At 42.7% G+C, this 27,435-nt stretch overlaps 1 protein-coding gene and 1 long non-coding RNA gene across 4 annotated transcripts in view; one reads left to right on the top strand and one right to left on the bottom strand.

Moving 5' to 3' along the window:
* Nucleotides 1-5,444: 5,444 nt before the first annotated feature.
* On the bottom strand, nucleotides 5,445-10,672 carry LOC144375018 (uncharacterized). The gene is made up of 2 exons (XR_013434281.1): nucleotides 10,350-10,672; nucleotides 5,445-8,185 (listed from the first exon to the last, which is right to left on the bottom strand). It is a non-coding gene; the product is annotated as an uncharacterized LOC144375018 (long non-coding RNA).
* LOC144364815 (trafficking kinesin-binding protein 1-like) overlaps nucleotides 6,861-27,435 on the top strand; it is a 101,754-nt gene continuing 81,179 nt past the window's right edge. Inside the window, exons 1-6 of one of the 3 annotated variants that reach the window (XM_078037984.1) lie at nucleotides 7,482-7,617; nucleotides 9,418-10,366; nucleotides 22,855-22,976; nucleotides 24,354-24,422; nucleotides 26,095-26,181; nucleotides 26,463-26,549. In XM_078037984.1, the coding sequence (XP_077894110.1) occupies nucleotides 10,297-10,366; nucleotides 22,855-22,976; nucleotides 24,354-24,422; nucleotides 26,095-26,181; nucleotides 26,463-26,549 (435 nt within the window). In that variant the 5' untranslated portion in view covers nucleotides 7,482-7,617; nucleotides 9,418-10,296. Of the gene's footprint in view, nucleotides 7,618-8,181; nucleotides 10,367-22,854; nucleotides 22,977-24,353; nucleotides 24,423-26,094; nucleotides 26,182-26,462; nucleotides 26,550-27,435 lie in introns of those variants that run through there. The other 2 variants (XM_078037983.1, XM_078037985.1) reach the window with 2 other exon arrangements.

Genomic DNA, 27,435 nt, shown 5'->3' on the forward strand with positions numbered 1-27,435 from the left:
CCATAAAGCCCAGCACAGTGATTATATCCAGGACTAAATTGTTTGTTGAATAGTATCTAGCATACACCATGCTAGGCTAATCTTGCTCTGAAACCCAAAGAAGTTAAACCAGTGAGGGAAATATGGACCTGTAGCTTAGATCAGCAACTTGGGGACCAGCAGCTCAGCAACGCATAGCAGATGAGACAAATCCAGGAAAAGGAAGCAAGAGAGGAACCTGAAACATGAAAGGCAAGGCGGAATCCATCAAGGTTTCCATGGAAGCCATTGGAAGAGGAGATTTCTGAACTACAGCCAAAGGTTTAAGGACCTCTTTTTAGAAGAGAAAGAACAGAAAAGAGATGTGTTGTTCTTCCACACCCGAAAATATATAAGCCCACAGTCCTCCTCAGGGCCTCTATTACCTATGACACTAAGGCCTTGAATAGCTGTAGCAATATTCAACCCCTGCCTCTCCTGCGTGCCTGAACCCCAACAGTGGTGTCTCCTGCCACCCTCAGGCCCCCGAAAAAGCAACTGTATTGTATTCTCAGCTGTTCTGATGTTCTGCAGAAACTGAAACCGACCAGCCAAAGCAGGTAAAGTTGCAGGGCTTAGGAACCAGGTAAGTAGGCCCTGTAGCCCATCAGCTGTGGTCTAGCCCCTGGTCCCTGTCAGTGGCTGTGCTGTCAAGGAAGGAATCCCGACACACCATAATTGTCCCAGGGATGAAGAGGGAGGGCTCAGCCAGATATCAAAACCAGCCAAACCTCTGGGGCTTTACAGACATATAGAGTGCCACTTCTGAACTCTCAGTGATAACTGGTTGGTCATATTTTGCATTTTTAATCAATTCATCATGAGTCAATATTTTTATAAAATACCATAACACTAATTTATGAGAAAAAATAAAATGCAAAGCAAACTATAATATAATATCAAATTTTAATTGGATTTAACAGACATTAAATTGCATTTTAAAATATAGGAACAAACATAGGGAAAACTAAAAGCATTATGAAGACAGTACCCATTAATCATTGAAAATGTGCCTAGGGCATTTAGTATGGAGACTCATTGTTAAATTCAACTTTCATAGATCTGCAGCTATAACTAACCAAATAGTAAAAAGATAGGTAAGTGGTGATTTTCTGTACTAAACACTGAGACCCGCTTTTGAATGAATACTGTTTTATCAGTATTAAGGTTTATAATATAATAAATGAGTATGTTTCTTTTAATTTATTTTTCAGCTAGCTCAGGTTGATAAGTGTCCCATTTACAAGGGATAATGTATAAGCTTCTGAGCTCTCTTTTACTAAGACTCCAGATTGAATCTCATATATCTAATTTCTTGACAAAAAATTTCCAGTGGGGTTTGTTTTCCAGTCTATAATTCAGGCTGAAGGCTACACAATGCAAATTTTTATGCCTCCAAGTTAGATAATAATGTTAAGCTTTAAATTTTGAAAGGCTTGATAACTATTAAATTCATGGTAAATAAAACAAATTAGAAAAATAAATATACACTTGCAGTTGCTCAGATTTTTAGGCATTTTTGGCTAAAGATTGCCAAACAAACCTTAAAGCATCACTTGTTGTAATGTGATCATTAGTTAGTGGCTCATGCCACCTGCAACTCAACCCAAGTGTTTCATGACACTTGAGCGGACCCACATGCTTGGTCATGTGCTTGGACTTCATGACAATGTTAATTGTTCAAAATGCATCTAACTATTTACTCTCGATTTCCATTCTTATCTCATTGTGGACAGTTTGCAGACTGACATGAGCCCTCAGACCATTCTTAAGGTAGTGCTGGTGTGGGAACATTTATGGTATAAAACACCTTTTTGTTAAATATAATGAATTTCTGGTGAAGTGATGAAGCTTTTAAACATAATTTGTTATTTTTGCTTCTAGAAATATCCCCCTCGTGGCACAGAGCAGTGGGGAGAAGTTGATGCCTTGGGATGGGCCCTTCTTCTCTTACTTAACCTCAAAACAAACATCATCAGTGAACATTTCCGCTTGATGATACTGCCACCCCTCATGCAAAGAAACATAAATGCATGGTTTTCATCAAACAGAGGTGCAGGATCTATAGGAGATGTCCAGGCCACATCTTGTCCTTCTTGATCCTGACTTGATGAACTAGAACCTATGGGTGCATTGTAGTGTTAACTGTGGAATTGTTTAAGTAGGGGATGGAAGATTGAAAAAGCAAAAGGGAAAATTGAAAAAGCAATAGTACTGAAAACCACGAGAATCAGAGCCATCAATTCTGTAGGACTGGGGGAGCAAAGGAAATATGTGGCATTGTTTAGACAAAAAAAAATCAATCTAATTATTAAGTTACTGTCTCTTAGCTCTGAATTCACCATTATATACCCTGCTGAGGCTTCTGTGTCAGGTGCTGCATTAGGGAGACCCCTGAGGGCAGGAGGAGAAGCAGGAGACCTGTTCCTTCCTGCCTGTGAGCTGTCTCCCTCAGCAGCGCTTCTCCACTCTGGCAACAACATGGCTCTCCCTCATCCTAGACCTGCCTCACCACAACACTCCTTCCTCCTGCTCAGGGAGGGAAGTGGAAACGCACCTTCCCCTCAGAGCTCTGGGTTCACCTGCTCAGGACCCCCTCCTACGGCCTTCTCAGTTTATTTTATTCTAACCTGTTTCCTTTGCTCCCCAAGTCTTACAGAAGTGGGGGCTCTGATTCCTGTGGTTATCAGCACTATGTTTTCCCAACGTTCCTTTTGCTTTTTCAATCTTCCATCCCCTTCTTAAGCAATTCCCCATATTCTCTGTTGAAAAAGAGCCAGTCCTTCCTACTGGTTGATAATTGTGACTCATTCCTCCAGCACCTAGTTCAACTTTTACCTCCGTTGGTCGGAATTCTTTGTGAGAGTAATGAAAATTTTCATTTTAGCAAGATCCAAACCATATGTGGCCAGGCCTATTAGATGGGCTTTCCAGGGTCGAAAATGCAGTGACGGAAGGAAACCGTGATGATAAACCATGGCCCTGAGGCCTGTTTAGTAACAAAGACCCTAGCACATTGCTATAATTATGCATATAAACTCTAGAGTAGAGGCAGTCATATCAATTGGGGGGCTAGCACAATAATCCAGGAGATGGATAGTTGGTGGCTCTGTTCCAGGTGGTGGTGGAGAAAGAGGTGAAGAGAGGGCAAATTCTAAATGCATTTTGAAGCCAATCTGACAAAGAGTTTTGCTGAGGATTAGATGGAAGGTGAGAGGAGCCAAAGATCGTCCCAGGGCTTTTGACCTAAGCAGCTGGAAGGATGGAGTTGCCATCAGTTGAGTTGGGGAAGGTATTAGGTGGATAAAGTTTCAAGAGAAATCCATGAGTTGAAGTATGCACAGTTGACTTTGAATGTCACTAGGTGTCCAAGTGCAAATGATTCCAAATCTTTGCGCTTTGACTTGATTTATCACTTCCCACTAGAATGAGGAAGCCTGAGGTCAGTCCCTTTCAGCTCTCATTTCAGCATCTCTGGTGCCCAGTACAGTGCCTGGACACAATCATCTCAGAAAATAGCATTTGAGTGAATGGATGGAAAAAAAATTGTATACTCTAGAGGTTCCAATTGAGGCCAAAGTTTGTCTTATTCACGCTCCAACTCCACACTTGTTTTCTAGTCAGGAAGAGAATAACCATTTGGTTCTGTAAACTGCAGCTTCTAGTGTTCATTGGAAACCCATCTTACTAGCTCATCACTTGTAAGTTAAAGTCCTTCTTCCCAGAATAGAGAGAAACCTCTCAGAGAGAGACACAGGAGTTTTCTGTCCTTCTTTTATAAGTGTGGCCCAGCCTGGATTCTGCTGGAGAGTTATTCAGTCAGAAGACAGGGCTTTGACAACATCTCAGCTCTAGGAGGCGCCAGGGGACTGAGGTGGATCAGGTTATGCCTCCTCCTTGCTTCTTTCTTTGTGTGTGGATATGCTGTTTGTGTTGTGCCCCCATCTCCTAGGAAACCTGAAGAACATTCTAGAACAAGTTCTCTGGGAGCTTCCCTCTCTGCTCAAGTTCAAATCCAAGTAATTACAGGCTGTCTGTTGGACACTTGTCAGGGGACCCCAGCCAGGTGCCTCCTTTGCCTGGTGTCCAGCACAGAATAGGAGGAGCCCTTCTGGACACTCTGTACTTTCACCTTAATTCAGCCAGCTCGGCCTTTTCCACCACTGTGACTCTATAATGAGCTGCCTATCCAGCACCTGACCTCTGGTGTCACCTTCTTCATGGAGGTTTTCTTAACTAAAGATTGCCAAACAAACCTTAAAGCATCACTTGTTGTGATGTGATCATTAGTTAGTGGCTCATGCCACCTGCAACTCAACCCAAGTGTTCCATGACACTTGAGCGCACTCACATGCTTGGTCATGTGCTTGGATTTCAGGACAATGTTAATTGTCCAAAATGCATCTAACCATTTATTCTCAATTTCCATTCTTATCTCATTGTGGACAGTTTGCAGACTGACGTAAGCCCTCAGACCATTCTTCAGGTAGTGCTGGTGTGGGGACTTCTATGGTATAAAGCACCTTTTTGTTAAATATAATGAATTTCTGGTGAAGTGATGAAGCTTTGAACCATAATTTGTTATTTTTGCTTCTAGAAATATCCCCCTCGTGGCACAGAGCAGTGGGGAGAAGTTGATGCCTTGGGATGGGCCCTTCTTCTCTTACTTAACCTCAAAAGAAACAACATCAGTGAACATTTCCGCTTGATGATACAGCCACCCCTCATGCAAAGAAACATAAATGCATGGTTTTCTTCAAACAGAAGTGCAGGATCTATAGGAGATGTCCAGGCCACATCTTGTCCTTCTTGACCCTGACTTGATGAACTGGAACCTGTGGGTGCATTCTAGTGTTAACTGTGGAATTGTTTAAGTAGGGGATGGAAGATTGAAAAAGCAAAAGGGAAAATTGAAAAAGCAATAGTACTGAAAACCATGGGAATCAGAGCCCTCAATTCTGTAGGACTGGGGGAGCAAAGGAAATATGTGGCATTGTTTAGACAAAAAAAATCAATCTAATTATTATGTTACTGTCTCTTAGCTCTGAATTCACCATTATATACCCTGCTGAGGCTTCTGTGTCAGGTCCTACAGATAGGGAGACTTCTGAGGGCAGAAGGAGAACTAGGAGACCTGTTTCTTCCTGCCTGTGAGCTGTCTCCCTCAGCAGCGCTTCTCCACCCTGGCAACAACATGGCTCTCCCTCATCCTAGACCTGCCTCACCACAACACTCCTTCCTCCTGCTCAGGGAGGGAAGTGGAGACGCACTCTCCCCTCAGAGCTCTGGGTTCAGCTGCTCAGGACCCCCTCCTACGGCCTTCTCAGTTTATTTTATTCTAACCTGTTTCCTTTGCTCCCCATGTCTTACAGAAGTGGGGGCTCTGATTCCTGTGGTTATCAGCACTATGTTTTCCCAACGTTCCCTTTTGCTTTTTCAATCTTCAATCCCCTGCTTAAGCAATTCCCCATGTTCTCTCTGTTGAAAAAAGAAGCCAGTCCTTCCTACTGGTTGATAATTGTGACTCAATCCTCCAGCACTTAGTTCAACTTTGTCCTCCATTGGTCGGAATTCTTTGTGAGAGTAATGAAAATTTTCATTTTAGCAAGATCCAAACCATATGTGGCCAGGCCTATTAGATGGGCTTTCCAGGGTGGAAAATGCAGTGACGGAAGGAAACCGTGATGATAAACCATGGCCCTGAGGCCTGTTTAGAAACAAAGACCCTAGCACATTGCTATGATTATGCATATAAACTCTAGAGTAGAGGCAGTCATATCAATTGGGGGGCTAGCACAATAATCCAGGAGAAGGATAGTTGGTGGCTCTGTTCCAGGTGGTGGTGGAGAAAGAGGTGAAGAGAGGGTTAATTCTAAATGCATTTTGAAGCCAATCTGACAAAGAGGTTTGCTGAGGATTAGATGGAAGATGAGAGGAGTCAAAGATCATCCCAGGGCTTTGACCTAAGCAGCTGGAAGGATGGAGTTGCCATCAGTTGAGTTGGGGAAGGTATTAGGTGGATAAAGTTTCAGGAGAAATCCATGAGTTGAAGTATGCACAGTTGAATTTGAAATGTCACTAGGTGTCTAAGTGCAAATGATTCCAAATCTTTGCGCTTTGACTTCATCACTTCCCACTAGAATGAGGAAGCCTGATGTCAGTCCCTTTCAGCTCTCATTTCAGCATCTCTGGTGCGCAGCACAGTGTCTGGACCACAATCATCTCAGAAAATAGCATTTGAGTGAATGGATGAAAAAAAAATTGTATACTGCAGAGGTTTCAATTGAGGCCAAAGTTTGTCTTATTCAAGTTGCAACTCCACACTTGTTTTCCAGTCAGGAAGAGAATAACCATTTGGTTCTGTAAACTGCAGCTTCTAGTGTTCACTGGAAACCCATCTTACTAGTTCATCACTTGTAAGTTGAAGTCCTTCTTCCCCGAAGTAGAGAGAAACCTCTCAGAGAGAGACACAGGAGTTTTCTGTCCTTCTTTTATAAGTGTGGCCCAGCCTGGATTCTGCTAGAGACTTATTCAGTCAGATGACAGGGCTTTGATAACATCTCAGCTCTAGGAGGGGCCAAGGGACTGAGGTGGATCAGGAGATGCCTCCTCCTGGCTTCTTTTTTGTGGGTGGATATGCTGTTTGTGTTGTGCCCCCATCTCCTAGAAACCTGAAGAACATTCTAGAACACGTTCTCTGGGAGCTTCCCTCTCTGCTCAAGTTCAAATCCAAGTAATTACAGACTGTCTGTTGGACACTTGTCAGGGGACCACAGCCAGGTGCCTCCTTTGCCTGGTGTCCAGCACAGAATAGGAGGAGCCCTTCTGGACACTCTGTACTTTCACCTTAATTCAGCCAGCTTGGCCTTTTGCACCAGTGTGACTCTATAATGAGCTGCCTATCCAGCACCTGACCTCTGGTGTCACCTTCTTTATGGAGGTTTCCTTAACTCCCCATTTCAGTTTATGAGTCCCTGTTGTGCAGAGAGAGACAGAGAAAGTGAAGGTGAAGATGGAGAAGGCTGATTTGATATTAGCCAACTTGATCTTGTTGTTATGTTCAGAATACAAGACTACATGCACTCGGTGGAGCTTAGCATTTTTACTTATTTGGTATTGTTTTTCCTTTCACTTTTCCTTCACCAAATCTAGAAAGCATAAGGTGCTCACTAATTAGAGGTAACCATAGTTACCAAGTTGTCTTCAAATTGTCTTGAAGAGGACTTTTTTTCCTCCCTCTTGGTTTTAATTCTTCAAAAGGCATTTTACATGTCAGTCATCCTTATTCTATATTCAGTTTCACTGGATGATTTTCCTAACTCAGGAGTCTTTTGGTAGCCATATTAAAAGTTCAAAAGTAAAATAAGAAAACAATTCATTCTTAGAAAATAGTTTCAGGTCCTGAATTGTCTGATTTTAATATTTCAGCTGATTGGGTGGCAAGAAGAGATGAGCCTGGACCCTGCTTAGTTCAATGTGTACAGGGCGAGATGCCTCAACAGAAAGAAGTTGGCACCTGGAGGAGTGGTTTTAAAATGTCCACTTGGGGGCGCTCTGGTTTTCTGCAGGAGCAGAACCAAGGTCCATTTCTCTGGTTAGGTAAGTTACTGAGTATGAAATTTCACAGACACTCAGGTTCCAATGAGCCACTGTGGTGATAAGATACCCTTAGAGACTGGCTGGCTTCCTCTTCATCCAGTCAGCCCTATTGTTCTGCTTTCTCCTGCCTCTGCTCATTACCTTCATAGTTCTTGCTGCATTATATTTCAATTGCCAACTCTTCCGACTCCTCCTTTTGGCTGTGTCTCTGTACGAGCCACATCAACACAGTGCCTGGCACACGGATGCATTGCTGTGTGTGTTGCTGAGCCTGTGTAGGGCTCAAAACGGTCCCTGTGAGCTAAGAAGGGAGAGCAATTGAATCTTTTCCGGAATGGGACTTAGATCAAGCATGTTGAAATTATTCTGGCTGCAGCCCAGGGGAGTCTGGGCAGGTATGACTTGAACAACTGCTAATTGTACCTGTTCCTATTTGCATATTAGCCACAAGAAGAAAAAGATAGAAAAGGATATTGTTCTTGGAACTCAATTAGATTTGCCTTATTTCATTTGTCAGTAACTCTTTTTCCTTCCGGAAAATTTCCAAATCAGAAGCATCTTCGGAGTCCTGGTAATGGACACAAAATTAAGACAATAGAAAAGCTACCCATTCTTACAGAAGAACATGATACCATGAATGACTGGGGTTTAAAATTTCAGCACATCTTGAGACAATATTTCATCAATATTTTAGAGTCCCAACAGAGCCTGCCAAGACTTGGTTGGTAGGTTGAGAAGCCAAGGGTAGGCCCCAACGTCTGTACTGGTGCCTTTCTCAAAGATGGGTGACAGGGAGACAACCATAGGATGAGTCCTAGCAGGCATAGCTGGACTTAATCACTCAGAGTTAAGCCTTGGTCCCGAGTGAGGAGCAGGAGTGAGAGAACCAACATAAAAGGAAGCAGAGAGAAGTGGAGGGAGATCTAGGCAGAGACTCCACAAGGGGCAGAGCACAGTGGAAGAGGTTTCAGGCCAGAGTGCAGAGAAATTAACCTGGACTAGAGGCTGGGAAAGCAGGAAAGAACTGGCAACATAAAGTTCTGATGAACTAAGAGGCAAATATGCAGCTGAGCCCAAGTGATACCCACCCAGCTTCCCTCTGGAAATATTAGTTTCAATCTCCCCTAACATAAGGTGGCAAAATAACACAACGTGTGAAGTTGCTCTGTGAGAGAGGGCATGCCAACGTTGGCCTCCATACTGTTACCCTGCCGAAAAGCAGGCTCATCATTGTGAGATTTTGAGAAGAAGTTGGGATTTTGGGGGGGAAATTTCTATATTTTAAAAACATGAGCACTCTGGTTCCAGGAAAGATAAGAGTAAGCACAGTTCACACATCTTCCAGCTGATGATAGCTCTAGGAGAGACTACATAGACCAGCTATTTGAAGACAATGGAAGGAAAAGAGCAGCAAGGAGATTGGGGAAGAAGACCAGAAAAAGAAGTACATCAAGCCAGTAGTGAGTTTATATTTCGCCTGCTCTGGTGTCCTCCTGGTTTGAACATAGCAGAGCAGGAGACTGCAAGTGGGCTCCAGGGAGAAGTCCCCGAATTTTGGTTCAAGAAGTGAAATTTGGGACTACTAATGCCCAGAGAGAGAGCATGAATGCTCCTGATTTTCTTCCTTTCTTAGCTTTCTCTACTCTCTAGATAGAGCACATCTGTGGTGGCAGCAGTCAGTAATGGAACTGGCAGAACCAAAATTCTGAGGAAGGGCAAATCTTCTATTTGATCAGAAGGATTGCCATCTCAAGAGAGTGAACTCATTGCTTTTTTTCCTCTATGTTCTCCTACCACTAGGACCTGAACATGGCCCCAAATATGGCAGTGTGAAGCAGACCAGAGTAACCAGAATCCCAAGTTCCTAAGGGAAGGACTTGAAAGGGAAAAAACACAAAGAACATAAAGCACTGGAGAGGTTAAAGAGGAGGAAAGGGACCTCCATGTGTTTATGAACTCCAAGGTTTCCTATTGTCGCTACTCCACTGCAGCCAGACATGTTTAGATCTGGTCCTAACTAGCATACCAAAGACTTTGAGAACTGAAGTAATGGAGAGATCACCATCCAGTTCCCAGCCTGGCCAATGAGTGATTGATGAAGCCTGAAATGGAGCCAACAAGGAGTATAAACTCTTTGAAAACAACTGACATTGTCATCAGAGCCCATAAGGTTGGGTTGGTCCTTGATACCAGGACCTGACCAGGTGGATAACCTGCTAAAATAAAAATAGCATTTTTTTAACAAGATTTAAACAAGCTACAGTCTCATAATATAATTTTCACATTGTCCAGAATATAAAATCAAAATTACTGAGCATACAAAAAAAAAAAAAAAACCATCAACATTTAAATTGTCCTTGGAAAAGACAGTCAACAGATGCCGGTGATGAAATTTCACAGATGTTAAAATTATCAAAGTCCTTAAAGCAGCTATGATAAAAGGGCTCAAATGAGCAATTGCAACCATTCTTGAAACAAAGTTTAAAATAGAAAATCTCAGCAAAGACATGAGAGATAAAAGTAGAAATCTGAGAATTTAGAAATACAAAGGCAAACAAAGGAAGTCACTGGATGGACTCATTAGCAGAATTGAAACGACAGAGGGAAGAGTCAGTGAATTTGAAGATAAATAGAAATTATCCAATATAAACCATAGAGAGGAAGAAAAGGATATAAAAAATGAACACAGCCTCTCTGACATATGGGAAGAAAAGAGTGGCTTCTGCACTCACCACTGATTTGACCATAGGTAAGGTCCCCTTGACCTTGGAGCTACAGCTGGTACTGTGACCTTTGATCCTCTGGCACACTCCAGAGGCTCCTTGGGGGGAGGGAATTCCCACCACTAAGACCTTTACTGGTCGCAGTGGACCCTCTGGTGATCCATTTCCCTTTGGGGCGTGAGGCTTCTGAGTTTGCAGGAGAGGTTCTGTGGTTTTTTTCCTCCTCTGCTGCTGCTGCCACAGCTGGGGGCTAGAGCTGCTATTTCCTGCTGGGCTACTGGGTCTGCCTGAAGCTGCCTTTCTGCTTGGGCGGGAAAACTGAACTCCCGGCCTGGAACTCCGTTCCGCTGGACCCAGAGTTCTGTTTTCATTACTGACTTTTTCCGCTGTGGTCAACAACTTTCCTGACGTCAGGTTGCCCATGGCTCAGACCCCATTGGGTCTCACAGATCGCACTTCACTGGTGACGACCAGGTAGTGCCCTCTGTAGTTCCTGGCGATGGCTGGTCATTTTGGGGACGCCCACCTGACTCCCGTTCGCCCTGGGCTTCCTGGAAGCTGTTCCAGCCCGGGTTTTCCCTTTGTCTTTCTTGCTTATGCTTATTCTCTCTTTCTCTCTTTCTCTTTTCCATCCCTCCCTGTGACTATGGGCGCCTCTTCGTCTATACCTGAAGCCTCACCTCTCAAATGTTTAATAAAAAATCTGGCCACACTCTCCCTCACACCAGACATCAAGCCAAAACTTTTAATCAAATTCTGTACCCAAGATTGGCCTACATATCCACTGGAGAATGGCAATCATTGGCCTCCAGAAGGCTCCTTAGATCCAAACCTCCTTGGAGACCTTTTTAACTACTGCCAGTGTCTGAAAAAGTGGAGGGAGATTCCTGCTTTGAAGGTTTTAGCCTTCTCCCACAACACCCTGCTCTCTGCTCCTCCTGCTCCCCCTCTGAAGTCCTCCTTGCTTGCAAACCCCTCTCTTCCCCTACTTCTACTCCTGACTTTGCAGATTCTTCCTCATTTGACCCAGCAGATGAACCCCCACCTTATCCCCCAGCCCCATCTGCTCCTTCTCTCCCTCTATACCCTCCTCTTCCTCTGCCTGATTCCAGGGATCCTCAGCCTTCCCTTTCATCCCCTTCCCCTCTGCCCTCTTCTGCCTGCTCCAACTCCTCCTCTGCCAAGACACCCCCTTCCCCTCCCTCTCCTTCCTGTCTGCCTCCTGCCTCTTTCAGTCCTCCTGTTACCAGGTCTAAGGGACTCCTTCCCACCCCCAAGACAATCGCACCCCTTCGTGAGGTAGCTGGTCCTCAGGGTGTCATCAGAGTCCACGTGCCGTTCTCCATGTGGGACATTACTCAGCTAGAGAGGAAGCTAGGCTCATTCACCACTGACCCCACCACTTACATTCAGGAGTTTCAATGGGTCCTGCAAGCATAGAGCCTCACTCATCATGACATCTACATGCTCTTGGCCAATACACGTCTCCCTGAGGAAAGGCAACAGGTCTGGGAGCTAGCCCAAGCCCATGCTGATGAAACTCATAGGACCAATCCCAACCACCCCACAGGCCCTCATGCTGTCCCAGAGCAGGATCCCCTATGGGATTATAACACCCCTGAAGGCTTACAGTCTTGTGACCTTTTGCATCCTGCCTCTTGGCAGGCCTGAAAAAGGCTACCCGCAAGGCTGTTAACTTTCAAAAGGTGCAGGAGGTCATTCAAAAAAAGGAAGAAACACCTTCAGAATTCTTGGATAGACTAACCAAGGCCCTTCAACAGTACACAAACCTCGACCAAGAAACCCCTGATGGCCGTCATGTCTTAATGACATATTTTCTGGCCCAGAACTCCCCTGACATTAAAGCCAAGCTTAAAAAGCTTGAACAGGGCCCTGCTACTCCTCAGACCGAAATCCTCGCTGTGGAGGAGAAGGATTCCACTTACATCAGATGTAAGAGCCCTTCACCTATCCCTGTCCATGAGCTGAGTCTAAGGTTATAGGAAAAGCCCCAGATGAGTCTGAGGATCCAAGGACAGATGAGCTAGTTTTGCAGGGAGCCTGGGAAAGTGAGAATGTTCTAGAAACCTTCCTCCATGGGAGACTCTCACCCATCACGGGGCAGCGACCACATTGGGCAATGAGAAAGTTAGAAATGGCAGGAGGTGGGCCTCAACAGGGAAGTACCAGAAGATCTCAAAGTACCTGGCCCCAGATCCCTGTGGGAGTCACTTCCATACATTGCCTAGGAGCAGGTAGGCAGGCAGGTATGTCCCAGGGGGCCTTGCAAACAGTACAAAGGAAATAACACAGCCTCCCCCACAGCTCTAGCAAGTGCCTCCACCCAGATAGGATACCACCCAGGGAAAAGTTGGTGGAGAGGAAAAGTCTATCTGAATTATCTGAACTGATTGCAAGGCTCATATTAGGGATTGAATTGAGGTGGTGTGTGTGTTGGGGGGGAGGGTTGTAATTATAAAATCATGGGGGAATATATTTCCTGTAGCCAGTAGAGGGCACTTGGAGACAGCAGAAAACTTGAAGGAATTGGCTCTAATGATGGAAGCACAAAATCAGGTAGGTGGGGTTTGCTTTCCTAAGAAGAAGAGATCCAGGGCAGGAGCTGAACCTCCCAACCCCTCTACACCACCACCTGTGCAAGGAAACAGTTTGTCATGGGTTCATGGTGGGAGGAAATGCTAATGGTGGAGACTCAGCCCCTCACATTCCGGATCCTTTCTAGAGTGTCACTGGGTTCTGGTGGCTGCAGTTGCCTGGGGGTAACTGGGCAATGCCAGACCCGCAGGGACTCCCTAGGTTGCAGGTCTTCCCACCTGATTCAGGGTTCTTCCCACTCTTCCCACTCAGTCATATCTCAGTTCCATGCTACTCTGGGGATCCAGAGAGAGCCTCCCTGTGCGTGGGCAGTTGAACTGGTCATGGGGACATTTGAATGAGTCCCTCTGCTTTGGGGGCAGGAAGTTGTGAGGCCTGGTTGATGTCCCCCAGGTGAAATGCATGTCTGGCCAAGAAGACCACTACCCACGGGTGTGGATGTAAGAGAGGAAACATCACAGATTGAGAGGAAACCCCTTGCACACCCTCCTGCCATACCCAGGATCAAAGGAAAGCATCTTAAAAATAGTTTACAAAATGCTCTGTGTTATTAGGGGATTTCCCACCTTTTGAAATTAGCCCACCTAATTAATGCATCTTCCTTTTGCACCATCCCCCCAAAAACTTTTCAAATAAGTTACAGGCATTATGACCCTTTTCCTCCTTAACTTTAAAATTTTTTTGTAGTTGTAGATGATTAGAATGCCTTTATTTTATTTATTCTTATGTGATGCTGAGAATTGAACCCAGTGCCTCATGCATGCTAGGCAGGCACTCTACCACGGAGCTACAGCCACAGCCCTTGCCTTAACATTTAGCCTGTATTATTCAAGCCCCATAAAGCCCAGCACAGTGATTAAATCCAGGACTAAATTGTTTGTTGAATAGTATCTAGCATACACCATGCTAGGCTAATCTTGCTCTAAAGCCCCAAAGAACTTAAACCAGTGAGGGAAATCTGGACCTGTAGCTTAGATCAGCAACTTGGGGACCAGCAGCTCAGCAACGCATAGCAGATGAGACAAATCCAGGAAAAGGAAGCAAGAGAGTAACCTGGAACATGAAAGGCAAGGCAGAATCCATCAAGGTTTCCATGAGTTTCCAGGGAAGCCATTGGAAGAAGAGATTTCTGAACTAAAGACAAAGGTTTAGGGACCTCTTTTTAGAAGAGAAAGAACAGAAAAGAGATGTGTTGTTCTTCCACACCCCAAAATATATAAGCCCACAGTCCTCCTCAGGGCCTCTATTACCTGTGACACTAAGGCCTTGAATAGCTGTAGCAATATCCAACCCCTGCCTCTCCTGGGTACCTGACCCCCAACAGTGGTGTCTCCTGCCACCCTCAGGCCCCTGAAAAAGCAACTGTATTGTATTCTCAGCTGTTCTGGTGTTCTGCAGAAACTGGAAGCGACCAGCCAAAGCAGGTAAAGTTGTAGGGCTTAGGAACCAGGTAAGTAGGCCCCATAGCCCATCAGCTGTGGTCTAGTCCCTGGTCCCTATCAGTGGCTGTGCTGTCAAGGATGGAATCCCGACCCACCATATTTGTCCCAGGGATGAAGAGGGAGGGCTCAGCCAGATATCAACAGCCAGCCAAGCCTCTGGGGCTTTACAGACATATAGAGTGCCACTTCTCAACTCTCAGTGATAACTGGTTGGTCATATTTTGCATTTTTATCAATTCATCATGAGTCAATATTTTTATAAAATACCATAACACCAAATTATGAGAAAAAATAAATTGCAAAGCAAACTAAAATATAATATCAAATTTTAATTAGATTCAACAGACATTAAATTGCATTTTAAAATATAGGAACAAACATAGGGAAAACTAAAAGCATTATGAAGACAGTACCCATTAATCATTGAAAATGTGCCTAGGGCATTTAGTATGGAGACTCATTGTTAAATTCAACTTTTATAGTTCTGCAGCTATAACTAACCAAATTGTAAAAAGATAGGTAAGTGGTGATTTTCTGTACTAAATACTTAGACCTGCTTTTGAATGAATACTGTTTTATCAGTATTAAGGTTTATAATATAATAAATGAGTATGATTCTTTTAACTTTTATTTTAGCTAGCTCAGGTTGATAACTGTCCCATTTACAAGGGATAATGTATAAGCTTCTCAGCTCTCTTATACTAACACTCCAGATTGAAGCTGATATATCTAATTTCTTGACAAAATATTTCCAGTGGGGATTGTTTTCAAGTCTATAAATCAGGCTTAAGGATACACAATGCAAATTTTTATTCCTCCAAGTTAGATAATAAGGTTAATCTTTAAATTTTGAAAGTATGATAACAATTAAAATCAAGGTAAATGAAACAAATTAGAAAAATAAATATACACTTTCAGTTTTCAGATTTTTACGCATTTTTGGCTAAAGACTGCCAAACAAACCTTAAAACATCACTTGTTGTAATGTGATCATTAGTTAGTGGCTCATGCCACCTGCAACTCAACTCAAGTGTTTCATGACACTTGAGCGGACTCACATGCTTTGTCATGTGCTTGGACTTCATGACAATGTTAATTGTCCAAAATGCATCTAACCATTTACTCTCATTTTCCATTCATATCTCATTGTAGACAGTTTGCAGACTGACATGAGCCCTCAGACCATTCTTCAGGTAGTGCTGGTGTGGGGACTTCTATGGTATAAAGCACCTTTTTGTTAAATATAATGAATTTCTGGTTAAGTGATGAAGCTTTTAAAATAATTTGTTATTTTTGCTTTTAGAAAAATCCCCCTCGTGGCACAGAGCAGTGGGGAGAAGTTGATGCCTTGGGATGGGCCCTTCTTTTCTTACTTAACCTCAAAACAAACATCATAAGTGAACATTTCCGCTTAATGATACAGCCACCCCTCATGCAAAGAAACATAAATTCATGGTTTTCTTCAAACAGAAGTGCAGGATCTATAGGAGATGTCCAGGCCATATCTTGTCCTTCTTGACACTGACTTGATGAACTACAATGTGTGGTTGCATTGTAGTGTTAACTGTGGAATTGTTTAAGTAGGGGATGGAAGATTGAAAAATCAAAAGGGAAAATTGATAAAGCAATAGTACTCATAACCACGGGAATCAGAGCCCTCAATTCTGTAGGACTGGGGGAGCAAAGGAAATATGTGGCATTGATTAGACAAAAAAAAAAATCAATCTAATTATTATGTTACTGTCTCTTAGCTCTGAATTCACTATTATATACCCTGCTGAGGCTTCTGTGTCAGGTGCTGCAGATAGGGAGACCCCTGAGGCCAGAAGGAGAAGCAAGAGACCTGTTTCTTCCTGCCTGTGAGCTGTCTCCCTCAGCAGCGCTTCTCCACCCTGGCAACAACATGGCTCTCCCTCATCCTAGACCTGCCTCACCACAACACTCCTTCCTCCTGCTCAGGGAGGGAAGTGGAGACGCACCCTCCCCTCAGAGCTCTGGGTTCACCTGCTCAGGACCCCCTCCTATGGCCTTCTCAGTTTATTTTATTCTAACCTGTTTCCTTTGCTCCCCAAGTCTTACAAAAGTGGGGGCTCTGATTCCTGTGGTTATCAGCACTATGTTTTCCCAACATTCCCTTTTGCTTTTTCAATCTTCCATCCCCTTCTTAAGCAATTCCCCATATTCTCTCTGTTGAAAACAAAGCCAGTCCTTCCTACTGGTTGATAATTGTTACTCATTCCTCCAGCACCTAGTTCAAATTTGTCCTCCGTTGGTCGGAATTCTTTGTGAGTTAATGAAAATTTTCATTTTAGCAAGATAAAAACCATATGTTGCCAGGCCTATTAGATGGGCTTTTTAGGGACTCAAATATAGTGAAGGAAGGAAATAGTGATTATAAACCATGGCCCTGAGGCCTGTTTAGAAACAAGGACCCTAGCACATTGTTATGATTATGCATGTAAACTCTAGAGTAGAGGCAGTCATATCAATTGGGGGGCTAGCACAATAATCCAGGAGAAGGATAGTTGGTGGCTCTGTTCCAGGTGGTGGTGGAGAAAGAGGTGAAGAGAGGGTTAATTCTAAATGAATTTTGAAGCCAATCTGACAAAGAGGTTTGCTGAGGATTAGATGGAAGGTGAGAGGAGTCAAAGATCGTCCCAGGGCTGTTGACCTAAGCAGCTGGAAGGATGGAGTTGCCATCAGTTGAGTTGGGGAAGGTATTAGGTGGATAAAGTTTCAGGATAAATCCATGAGTTGAAGTATGCACAGTTGACTTTGAAATGTCACTAGGTGTCCAAGTGCAAATGATTCCAAATCTTTGCTCTTTGACTTGATTTATCACTTCCCACTAGAATGAGGAAGCCTGATGTCAGTCCCTTTCAGCTCTCATTTCAGCATCTCTGGTGCGCAACACAGTGCCTGGACCACAATCATCTCAGTAAATAGCATTTGAGTGAATGGATGAAAAAAAATTTGTATACTGCAGAGGTTCCAATTGAGGCCAAAGTTTGTCTTATTCAAGTTTCAACTCTACATCTTGTTTTCTAGTCAGGAAGAGAATAACCATTTGGTTCTGTAAACTGCAGCTTCTATTGTTCACTGGAAACCCATCTTGCTAGCTCATCACTTGTAAGTTGAAGTCCTTCTTCCCTGAAGTAGAGAGAAACCTCTCAGAGAGAGACACAGGAGTTTTCTGTCCTTCTTTTATAAGTGTGGCCTAGCCTGGATTCTGCTGGAGACTTATTCAGTCAGAAGACAGGGCTTTGACAACATCTCGGCTCTAGAAGGCACCAGGGGACTGAGGTGGAGCAGGAGATGCCTCCTCCTGGCTTCTTTCTTTGTGTGTAGATGTGCTGTTTGTGTTGTGCCCCCATCTCCTAGGAAACCTGAAGAACATTCTAGAACAAGTTCTCTGGGAGCTTCCCTCTCTGCTCAAGTTCAAATCCAAGTAATTACAGACTATCTGTTGGACACTTGTCAGGGGACCACAGCCAGGTGCCTCCTTTGCCTGGTGTCCAGCACAGAATAGGAGGAGCCCTTCTGGACACTCTATACTTTCACCTTAATTCAGCCAGCTCGGCCTTTTGCACCAGTGTGACTCTATAATGAGCTGCCTATCCAGCACCTGACCTATGGTGTCACCTTCTTCATGGAGGCTTCCTTAACTCCCCATTTGAGTTTATGACCTGGGCAGTGCTAGGGGAATTGTGAGTTCTGGGTCATTGTGAAAGCAAGTGACAGAATCTGTTATCTGTGTGTTGCACTGAGAGAGAGAGAAGCCCAGAAAACTTTCAGGATCCAGACAACACTTGATGGACCAGCCTTTTGACTTGAATTACTTCAATGAAGGCATATATGTCACTTTCTTTCTAGCTTACACATGTTCAAAGTGGATTTTTTCAAAGGGATTAACCAAATAAACCCTAACAGAATGTCATTCAATTCTTCCAGAGGAGTCTAGATGAATCTAGAAAAGACATTGAGCTGATCTTGCCTCCCCACTCCCCTACCCCAGTCTCTGAAGGTGAGCCTGAGTTTGTAGAATGACCCATCTCAGTTGCCCCTAGAATGGGAAACTTTTTATTCAGGGCCCTGGGAGCAAGGGTCTGTGGTCACCATATGCCCCAGATCGTTACCCTTTACTCTTCCTGGATCTCCCAGATCCACATGCTGCAAAGCTCTGTGTGATAAGCGGACAGACCCTGAAAAAGATGAATTGACCCAGTGCTGTCATCCTTGTTACATTTCTGAGTCACCACCTTTGAAGGAAGGACATTCATCTTGTGATTCACAATTTTCATCTGCAGAGACTCCAACACTCCCCACAAAAACACAAGGCAGGAAGGAGCCAAGGTTCTTGGTGGTGTCTACCATTCCCTGGCTAATTTCTGCCAGCTGTGGTCAAGAGACTTGATTTGGCCTGAGTTTTGTTTTTCCTTTGTCAACTTCCAAGGAGTCATAGGTAAAGTTGACAATTGTTTAGCATTTAGATTTATTTATGGTTTGATTTTTTAAGCAATTATGTTACTGGATTAAGTTTGTGCAAAAATGAAGATGCTTATCTATGTAGTATCTACACAGTCAACAAAGGGCAACTGGCTGTGTTAGCCATCCTACCCCTGTCCTAGTGGCCATCTGGCAGGCAGGTGTCCTTGAAGAACAGTGTCTGTGTGACTTGTGCTGAAAGGGTAAACAGTGCCCTCCCCACAGCGTTACAGGTAGAAAGTGAATCCAGGAAGTTCAAGGACCACCACTGGGTGCATCTTTGAGAAGCTGAACAGAAGCTATCATGTTGACAAACAACTTCTCTTGGAGGACCAAGGGAGAGAAGGAACTGGTGATGGGACTAAAGTCCCAACCATAAGCACTGGTTTACGTAAAAAGGAAGGAAGCAGCTCCTGGTTGAAAGGAGCCAGGAAACTAGTCATGAGGACTAAAAAGTCACCATAAGCAGTGACCGTTCTTCCTAGGCCCTCCTTACTGAAACCTGAAGCAAATCCACCCCAGCAACGTTATTTGAGGTGAGGCATGCACAGTTACAGTTGAAACTGTAGAAGGGTCAGGCTCAAGATATGTGAATTCAAAAAGGAATTATCTAGGTTGCTGAAAGTAATTTAGGCATGGTCTCATTGTTTGAATGACTTTTTTTTTTTTTTTTTTCTTTTGAGCTTGTTTTCCTGATAAGACCCATCTCTAAAAGCTCATCAGAGGGGGAAGGATGTACTCTGACTTGGCTCTTTTTTTCTCTGTTGGGAATGACAGAGCCATTTTGATGTTTGGAATGTAGAAAGCTTTTTACTCTGTACATAAATCATCCTCGAGGCTCCAGGTGGCTCTCTGTATACAACCAGTGAGTCACAGGCAGACAGATGAGCCTCGGTGGGAAGACTTGGGGCATCCTCTGTTTGGGGATTTGTATCCAGCTGGTCTGGTCTCTGCTTTGGTCCATCATCCACACTTAGCCACAGTCCTGGGATTTGCCATTCTGTCCAGGAAGATTTCATAGGGAGAAATTCTGAAAACAAGTTGATTAACCTTTTTTCTTAACAACTGGTGTGATGGGCAAACTGGGAAGACTTGTATTTTAGGCACTTTTGTCTAGAGCCTGCTGTCCCATGTCAGGGGTGGGGAGAGTTTTGAGCACTGAAAAAATTTTATTAATATATTTTAATGTGTTATTTGAAGTATCACTTGGTGATCTCATTATATCAAAGAAGACATTTGGTATTTGTTTTTTAGGGATTGGCTAGCTTCACTAAGCATAATCTGCTCTAGTGCCTTCCATTTCCCTGCAAATTCCATGATTTTGTCGTTTTTAAGTGCTGTGTAATATTCCATGGTGTATAAATGCCACATTTTTTTTTTATCCATTCATCTATTGAAGGGCATCTGGGTTGGTTCCACAGTCTAGCTATTGTGAATTGTGCTGCTATGAACATCGATGTGGCAGTATCCCTGTAGCATGCTCTTTTAAGGTCTTCAGGGAATAGTCCAAGAAGGGCAATAACAGGGTCAAATGGTGGTTCCATTCCCAGCTTTCCCGGGAACCTCCATACTGCTTTCCAAATTGGCCGCACCAATTTGCAGTCCCACCAGCAATGTACAAGTGTACCCTTTTCTCCACATCCTCACCAGCACTTCTTGTTGTTTGACTTCATAGTGGCTGCCAATCTTACTGGAGTGAGATGGTATAACATTAGACTTTAAAAGGGATCATTTCAACTGTGCTTGGAAATCATCCTTCAAGGATACAATATCACTTTCATTTGCTAGTGGTAGTATTAGGCTAAAAGTCTTTTTATTGTTGTTGAGAAACAATGAGTCAGGCCAGTGCTTTGTAATTTTTTCATATCACATGCACGGAAAATGGTACTACTGTAAGGCACATGGGTATGAGTGGATGAAGCTGCTCTGGGCAGGAGATGGCACCCTGTATTTTGGCATACCTGTCACTTTGGTCTCAGACACTAGTGGGCTAAGGCACATTGGTTAGAAAGTTTGCTTTGGATTGTGTAATGTTAACAGGTGATTTCCCTGAGGAGACAGTTATTAGGCAATTGTTCAGAATTATCATCTCTCCCTGTCAGCTCGAAGATTTAACACTGAACAATCAAAAGGTGAAGTCATTATAGGTCCTTCCCTGCCACCATCCCTAGCTGCCATTTCTGGGAGAATGTCTTAAGAAATCTTCAGAACTCACTCCTGTGGAAGTGTCAGACTTCAGTAGTTCTGGAGCCTGGTACAGATCCTAAGAGAGCTAGTTAGGGGCACTGGGGACCTTTAAAACAAGAAAGGACCTTTATTTTTAACTGACATGCAACATACACATAGTAAAGTGCATTGATCTTATGTGTACAGTGGAATTATTACAAATAATTGTACAAATTATAGAACATTCCTGGCATCTCAGAGGTCTTCCCATGACCCTTCCTTCTCAGCCCTTCTCCTCCCAGCTCAGAAATACACATCATTTTGCTTTATCATCATCATCAATTGTGCCTGTTCTTGATCCTCACACAGTTGAATACTCTCTACAGAGTATATTCTTTTGAAACTAGCTTCTTTTATTCACCATAGTATCTCTGCAATTCATCCACGTAGTTGCATAACACTGAGTCTCTTTTGTAAATTTCCATTTAGTATTGTGTTGTATTTCATTCTTTCTTTAAAACCTAAAAAGTACAGAAATACTATGTATCACAATATTGAGAGTTACAACACCTGTGATTTTCATATTACATAATCCCAACGGAAATAAAAGGTAGATTGTAATGATCTACATAATATTGCAGTAAAAATTATTTTTAAAACTCATACCCCCAATTCCAAAAAAGGACTTAGGGCATATACCACTTTAAAAATTATCTGGATTTGATTCTGCTAGCTACTTTGCTCTAATGGTAGATAAGTAAATTTAAAGGAGGTGGTACATATACTGTATGTAGAGAACCAATTCCAACTAGTAAATTAACTGTTACTTTGTTCAGGCACAAATCTGAAAAATATAGATTCTTTGTGATATTCTACCCTAAATATGAGTGATGTTTAAAAAAAAAAAATAAGAATGTCTTACTTATCTAAAAGTTCAATAGCCTGTTAATGAAAATTAATACAGAAAATCATACTGAAATTACTTTTGCCCATGTTATCTTTAAGCTTAAAATGTCATTTGAAAATATTGAAGTCCTTTATTATTTAGAGAAGTGTCAACCAGGGAAACTTCATTGTGACATTGTGCTGCATAAAAACCATGTTTAACCCTCACATGGCTATGGGAAAAATGTCTTCCATTGCAAAACAAGAGACAAAAGAAAGTCTACAAAGTCAGTTTGGTTTAGGCCAGCTGGTTATTGTCAGCTACTCAAAAAAAAGTCAGAGAGGCCCTCCCCTAAAACTTCCTTCCCAGCAGGAATTCTTTTGACAATGACTTCTGTTTAGGGTCTTCCTGTCACTGTTTATTTTGGGGGCTTTGGGGTGTTCTTTTTTTAATGCATCACTGAGGTAAAGAATTGTTCTGTGTTTGTATTTCTTAAAGAATTTGCCTTGCACTGATTTTAATATCATACCTTCAATTTCAAGAATTAATGTTTATATTGTTTGTCATAGGGTATAACATAACATGTAGAGCAGAAACCAAAATTTGATTTCAAGCTAAAGATCATTTCCAGATGATTTTTAGGTTTATTTTCTACTCGTTTCTCATTGTATCACATTATTTAATCCTATTTCTGTTACCATAGTTTTAATGTGGATACTTTGATTTTAATTCAGTGAAGTACAAAATTGTCTTTGCCTTTAGGAGGAAAAGAAAATCTTCAAAAAGAAAATCTTCAAAATATGTTTTTAACTGAAATGTTTTTCTCCCAGCTTACTATAAGTATGACTTAAGGACTTAGACAGTCTTTAGAATCTTTTAATATTTATAACTCTTCTTAATTGTATGCTTTTCCTCACAGGGGACCATTTGCCTAAATCTTTGGAAGGATTTTTTATCTATGAAGAAGAAGGCTCTGGGTTTCCAGGTTTTAACAGGAAAGGAAATGATGCCATTGTAGTAGAACAATGGACTGTCATTGAGGTGAGCTGCAATCTCTAACATTTTACCCTTACCTTTATATTTATTTCACATGTTGGAGACCTTCATTGCTGAAACATGTAGAATCCTTAAACACAGATTTGACCATAGTTTGGAATTTTATCACAAATGCATAAAAAATTTCTTTCATACCCTTTACCCAATGTTGAAAGTAATGTGTTTTCTTCAATGCTAATTTTTTTGTAAGATAGCAAAATAAAATCTTTTCATAAATAGCAGGAGGTTCCAAAAACTTGGAATTCTCACCCTAAACACAGTCTCCTGGCACTGAGATTCTCTTTACACAATGCCATGACAACTGGTTGAAAGCAAAAAAAAAAAAAAAAAAAAAATCAGTCACTCAACTAAGCATTTTCTCTCCAAGCAACCAATGTGACTGACTTTTCTTAACTTTATGAATTGACTTTTGAAAGCAAAAATATCCGAAAGGTGTTCTCTTTCTTACCAGGCCAAATATGTACACACAGCATTGTCCTTCATAATCAGAGATGACATTGCTGCTGATGTTATGCACTCTGAATTCAGATGTCACTGAATGGACTGCCCTTGAGGTGGACAGACTGAATTCAGGTATACTCTGTTATGTGTATATGGCCCTCGCTGATGGGCTCCTACAGTGACACTTCTGTCTTCCTAGCCTTACAAAGGTTAGAGAGACATAGCCCATTTTCAAAGTGACTAGGAATTCCACTGGGCGTGGGGGAGGTTTGAGGGGAAGAAGTGAAGTTTTCAGTTTTAAAAAACAAATTCCAAATGAATAAAAAGCAGCAAAAAAAAAAAAAAATATATATATATATATATACAGCCAAGTTCCTCCCTCCCTCACTACTCAGTCCTCACTCCAGACTTTCATCTTTACTTTCATGGTTTTGTTCTAATGGGGGCTGCATATATAAATGTTCAATCAGTTGATACGGGTGTACAGAAATTTTTACCCGATTTCCTGTCTGGAAGCAGGGTGAAAACAACAAACTTATAAGGAAATTAGGGAGATTCAAGGTGGGCCCAATAAGATGCATGTGACAAGTGACACCAAGAAGAGAAAGCACTCAAAAGCAGATGGGTCCATCAGAATATGAGGCTCAGCCTTAGAACAGTGTAGAATAGGTGTTGACAGGGGTGGTTCCTAAGCCATTTGGAAGTTAATTTTTGGTTATCTTGATGTGTACGTTGAATTTACTGTAATAATTTTAGACTTTTTTATTTTGGTTCTTGATGTGTTTGCTTACAGAAGAAGTGTGAATGATATAGGGTCCTTTGTAACTAAGTGAGTGAATATCCTTTCTCAGCCTTGCAGTGTCCGGATCACAGATATATATATAAATACAGCTGCTAATATCTTCCTCTTTTATCCTACAGCAACAAAAGAGGTATCAGCAGATAAAGAGTTCTGCCTTGGTAATTCAGTCATATATCCTGGGTTGGAAGGTGAGTCTAAAAGAAGTATGCTTTGTTTATTTGGGGGTTTTGGGTTCTTCCCAGGATGATGTATTTAGGCTTACCCTGCAGGGGACAACTCCTCTGCCTCCTGCCTACCCAGTAAACAATCCAATGGGAAGAATAAATATTATGGGCCAAGTGGGGGGCCCTGATGGCCATGTCTTGGCTGCTTCCTTCTAACCAGCTTTCTTTTTGAGAGCTTTGTTCTCCAAGCAGGAAGTTCTTGAAACAATACTGGACATGATCTCAGTATTCCCTTACCCCAGGTTTTTGATGGAAGCTGTGGTCCAGAAAGGTCTTACAGCCATTGCTTCCATGCTTGTGATGAGTCCTGTGCGATTTCAGCACCCCCAGCCTAGCAATTTCCATATGACCATCTTGCAGATTGCCCCGTCATGACTAAAAGATCCTGCACTCTGGCCATGTCTAGTGGAGAGAGGGTGACAAGGAGTGGTCACTGTTGAGTAACCTGGTTCCAGTCCTTCCTCCATTGCTTAGTTCAGGGTTCAATGAACTGTGTCTCTCATGCCCCATATCTAACCTGTGGCCTGTTTTGATACAACTAGCAAGCCAAGAATGGCTTTCATATTTTAAACTGTTGTTAAGAAAAAGCAAAAGAGGTGATTTCATGACATGTAAAATTTAATAAAAAATATAGCTTTGAATGCCATGAAGATTTGTTGGGACATATCACATTCATTCATTGCACAGACCATCCAGCTTTTGTTTAGCACTACAGCGGCAGTCAGGTGGTTGTGTTAGAGGTCATCTGACCTATAAAACCAAAAATATTTACCATCTTGCCCAGTACAGAAAAAGTCTGTGAACTTCTTGCTCGGAGCCTGTGCTGTTGGGAGATTTTATGGAGTAGTCTGGATCTAGACAGGATACTTTGAGGCTCCGGGTGCGTCCAGGCTTAGGGCTTCTTCAGAGAGTATACCCTAGGCCAGGAGTCCAGCAGCATTGGTGGACATTTGTCTAAACTGACCACGGAGGCCCTGGTTGTCCCACAGAAAAAATGTCAAAATGCAGACCTGAGCACACAGAGTAAGTGACTGCTGCCTGCTGGGTCTTCCCTAACCTCATTACTGGACCTTCAGACTCAGTCTGCAGGCTAAAAACTGCAGAGGCAGGACCTGGAGTCCACCTCCAATCCAGATACTTCCCTGGCTTCCATAAAATCCATTCCCAGCCATTACTGAAAAGAAGCCATCAGTTTGGGATCCGTGTGGTCAATGTTATTAGCAAATTTTAAAAACTTCTTTTAAATAAAAAGAATAGCTACACCTATATTCAAGACAGGTCATGATCAAAGAGGTACTATCTCTAAAGTTCCCCTGACCACATTCTGAGAACTCTCCTCTCCTCTGATGTGTGTCAGCTGGCATCGCTGTGGTTAGATTTTTCCTGTTGCCTCTCAGGCCAGGAGGCTGCTGTTCTCATCCTGTGCTGGGGGTGGGGTGGAACTGCCCTGTCAGGCTCAATGCTGTCCTTCTTGACCATCTCAGACTGTTCTGGGCTTCCCTTTCTTTAAGATGTTGATGTTTCACTGGGTTATGGGTGTTAGGACTTTCATCTCTTCCAGACTTTTCTCTTGGTTACTATGAATATTTTTCTTTTTATTTTAACATTCCCTTATTTGAGTCATTCTGTATCCTAGGCTCGAAAAATCCTACGGGAACTGAAACATCAGAAACGCTGTAAAGAGGCGGCCACAACCATTGCCGCCTACTGGCATGGGACCCAGGTAGGCCAGAGGCCCAGAGGAAAGCGATGGGCCAGGAGTGACGTGCACGGAGCCATGGACCCTCAGCTTCAAGGGGCAGAACGTGTTTCAATGGCTTAAGCTACTGAGCACGCGTTTGCCTCTCACTCTTGCCAACATTTTGGTGTGGGGTGGTGGCACATGCTTCTGCATTTACCGTTGGTGGTGACTGGTGTGTCTCTCTTTTTCTTTCTCCATTGGGGAGCAGCAGTAACCTTTCCTGCCTTAAACTTTTCTGTAACTCCTTTTCAAATGCATCACAGGCGCGAAGGGAACTGAGATGGCTGAAGGAGGAGGCTAGGAATAAACATGCTATTGCAGTTATTTGGGCTTACTGGCTTGGATCTAAGGTACTTGGTGCTCAAGTTCCCATTACTCCATTCTGGAATTCTGCAGTAATCAATCTTTATCTCTAGCATAGAGGGGATGAATGATTATAATCAGTAGTGACTCAGCCTGGTGCATGTCCTAGCAGCCAGATTTAATAAACCTGGAGATGTATCAGTAGTGTGCATAGGAAGCTTAGGCATGTGTAGACCAAAACAACTAATTGCTTACTAATAAGGCATTAGTAAATAGTTGCTAATTTTGAAAAACTCTTCAGTAACCTGCATGCTTGGTTTCTCCCTCTTACCCCCCACCCCTCCACTGATGTATGCTGGCAGCGTTTGTAGAGGGTTTTTTTTTTTTTTGGTGGGGTGGGGGTAGGGGGCATGTTGGGAATGTTAAGATTTGGACTTGAATTAGTCTTCAATGTGTTGGCAATGAAAATGCCTTTAATGCATGCCTTAAAAATTAATCCATGAATGAAATTGTGATTTTTTGGCTCTATGTGGCAGCTATTGATTATTAGAAGCAAAATATTACATGTGAAAAGAGTTATCTTTGATTTCACAGAAAAGTATGCTCATGCAAAGCTAGCTATAATTGCCACCGAAGAATCCCAGGAATTTCACCATCAGCTGTTTGCTTTCAGAAACAAAGGCCTCCTGAAATGTTCTCCCTAATCCCCAGGCAGAGTCCTGGGCTCTGTGAACATTTCACATACCCCAAGGGACAAGGTTTTTAGATGTTTTTGTTACTTAGAAAACCAAAGGTCATCTTTGCTAAAAATGTGTATTCCAGTTAGAGACACAAATATCCACAGAGTCCTCTGTTTTTAAGTCTACCTTGTCAACATTAGGAGCCCATCTTGTGAGAAAAAATGAGAAAAGTCAACCTTTGCCTGCATAAAGA

This window comes from Ictidomys tridecemlineatus, chromosome 2, assembly GCF_052094955.1.
Source record: "Ictidomys tridecemlineatus isolate mIctTri1 chromosome 2, mIctTri1.hap1, whole genome shotgun sequence".
In the NCBI taxonomy this organism is placed as follows: Eukaryota; Metazoa; Chordata; class Mammalia; order Rodentia; family Sciuridae; genus Ictidomys; species Ictidomys tridecemlineatus.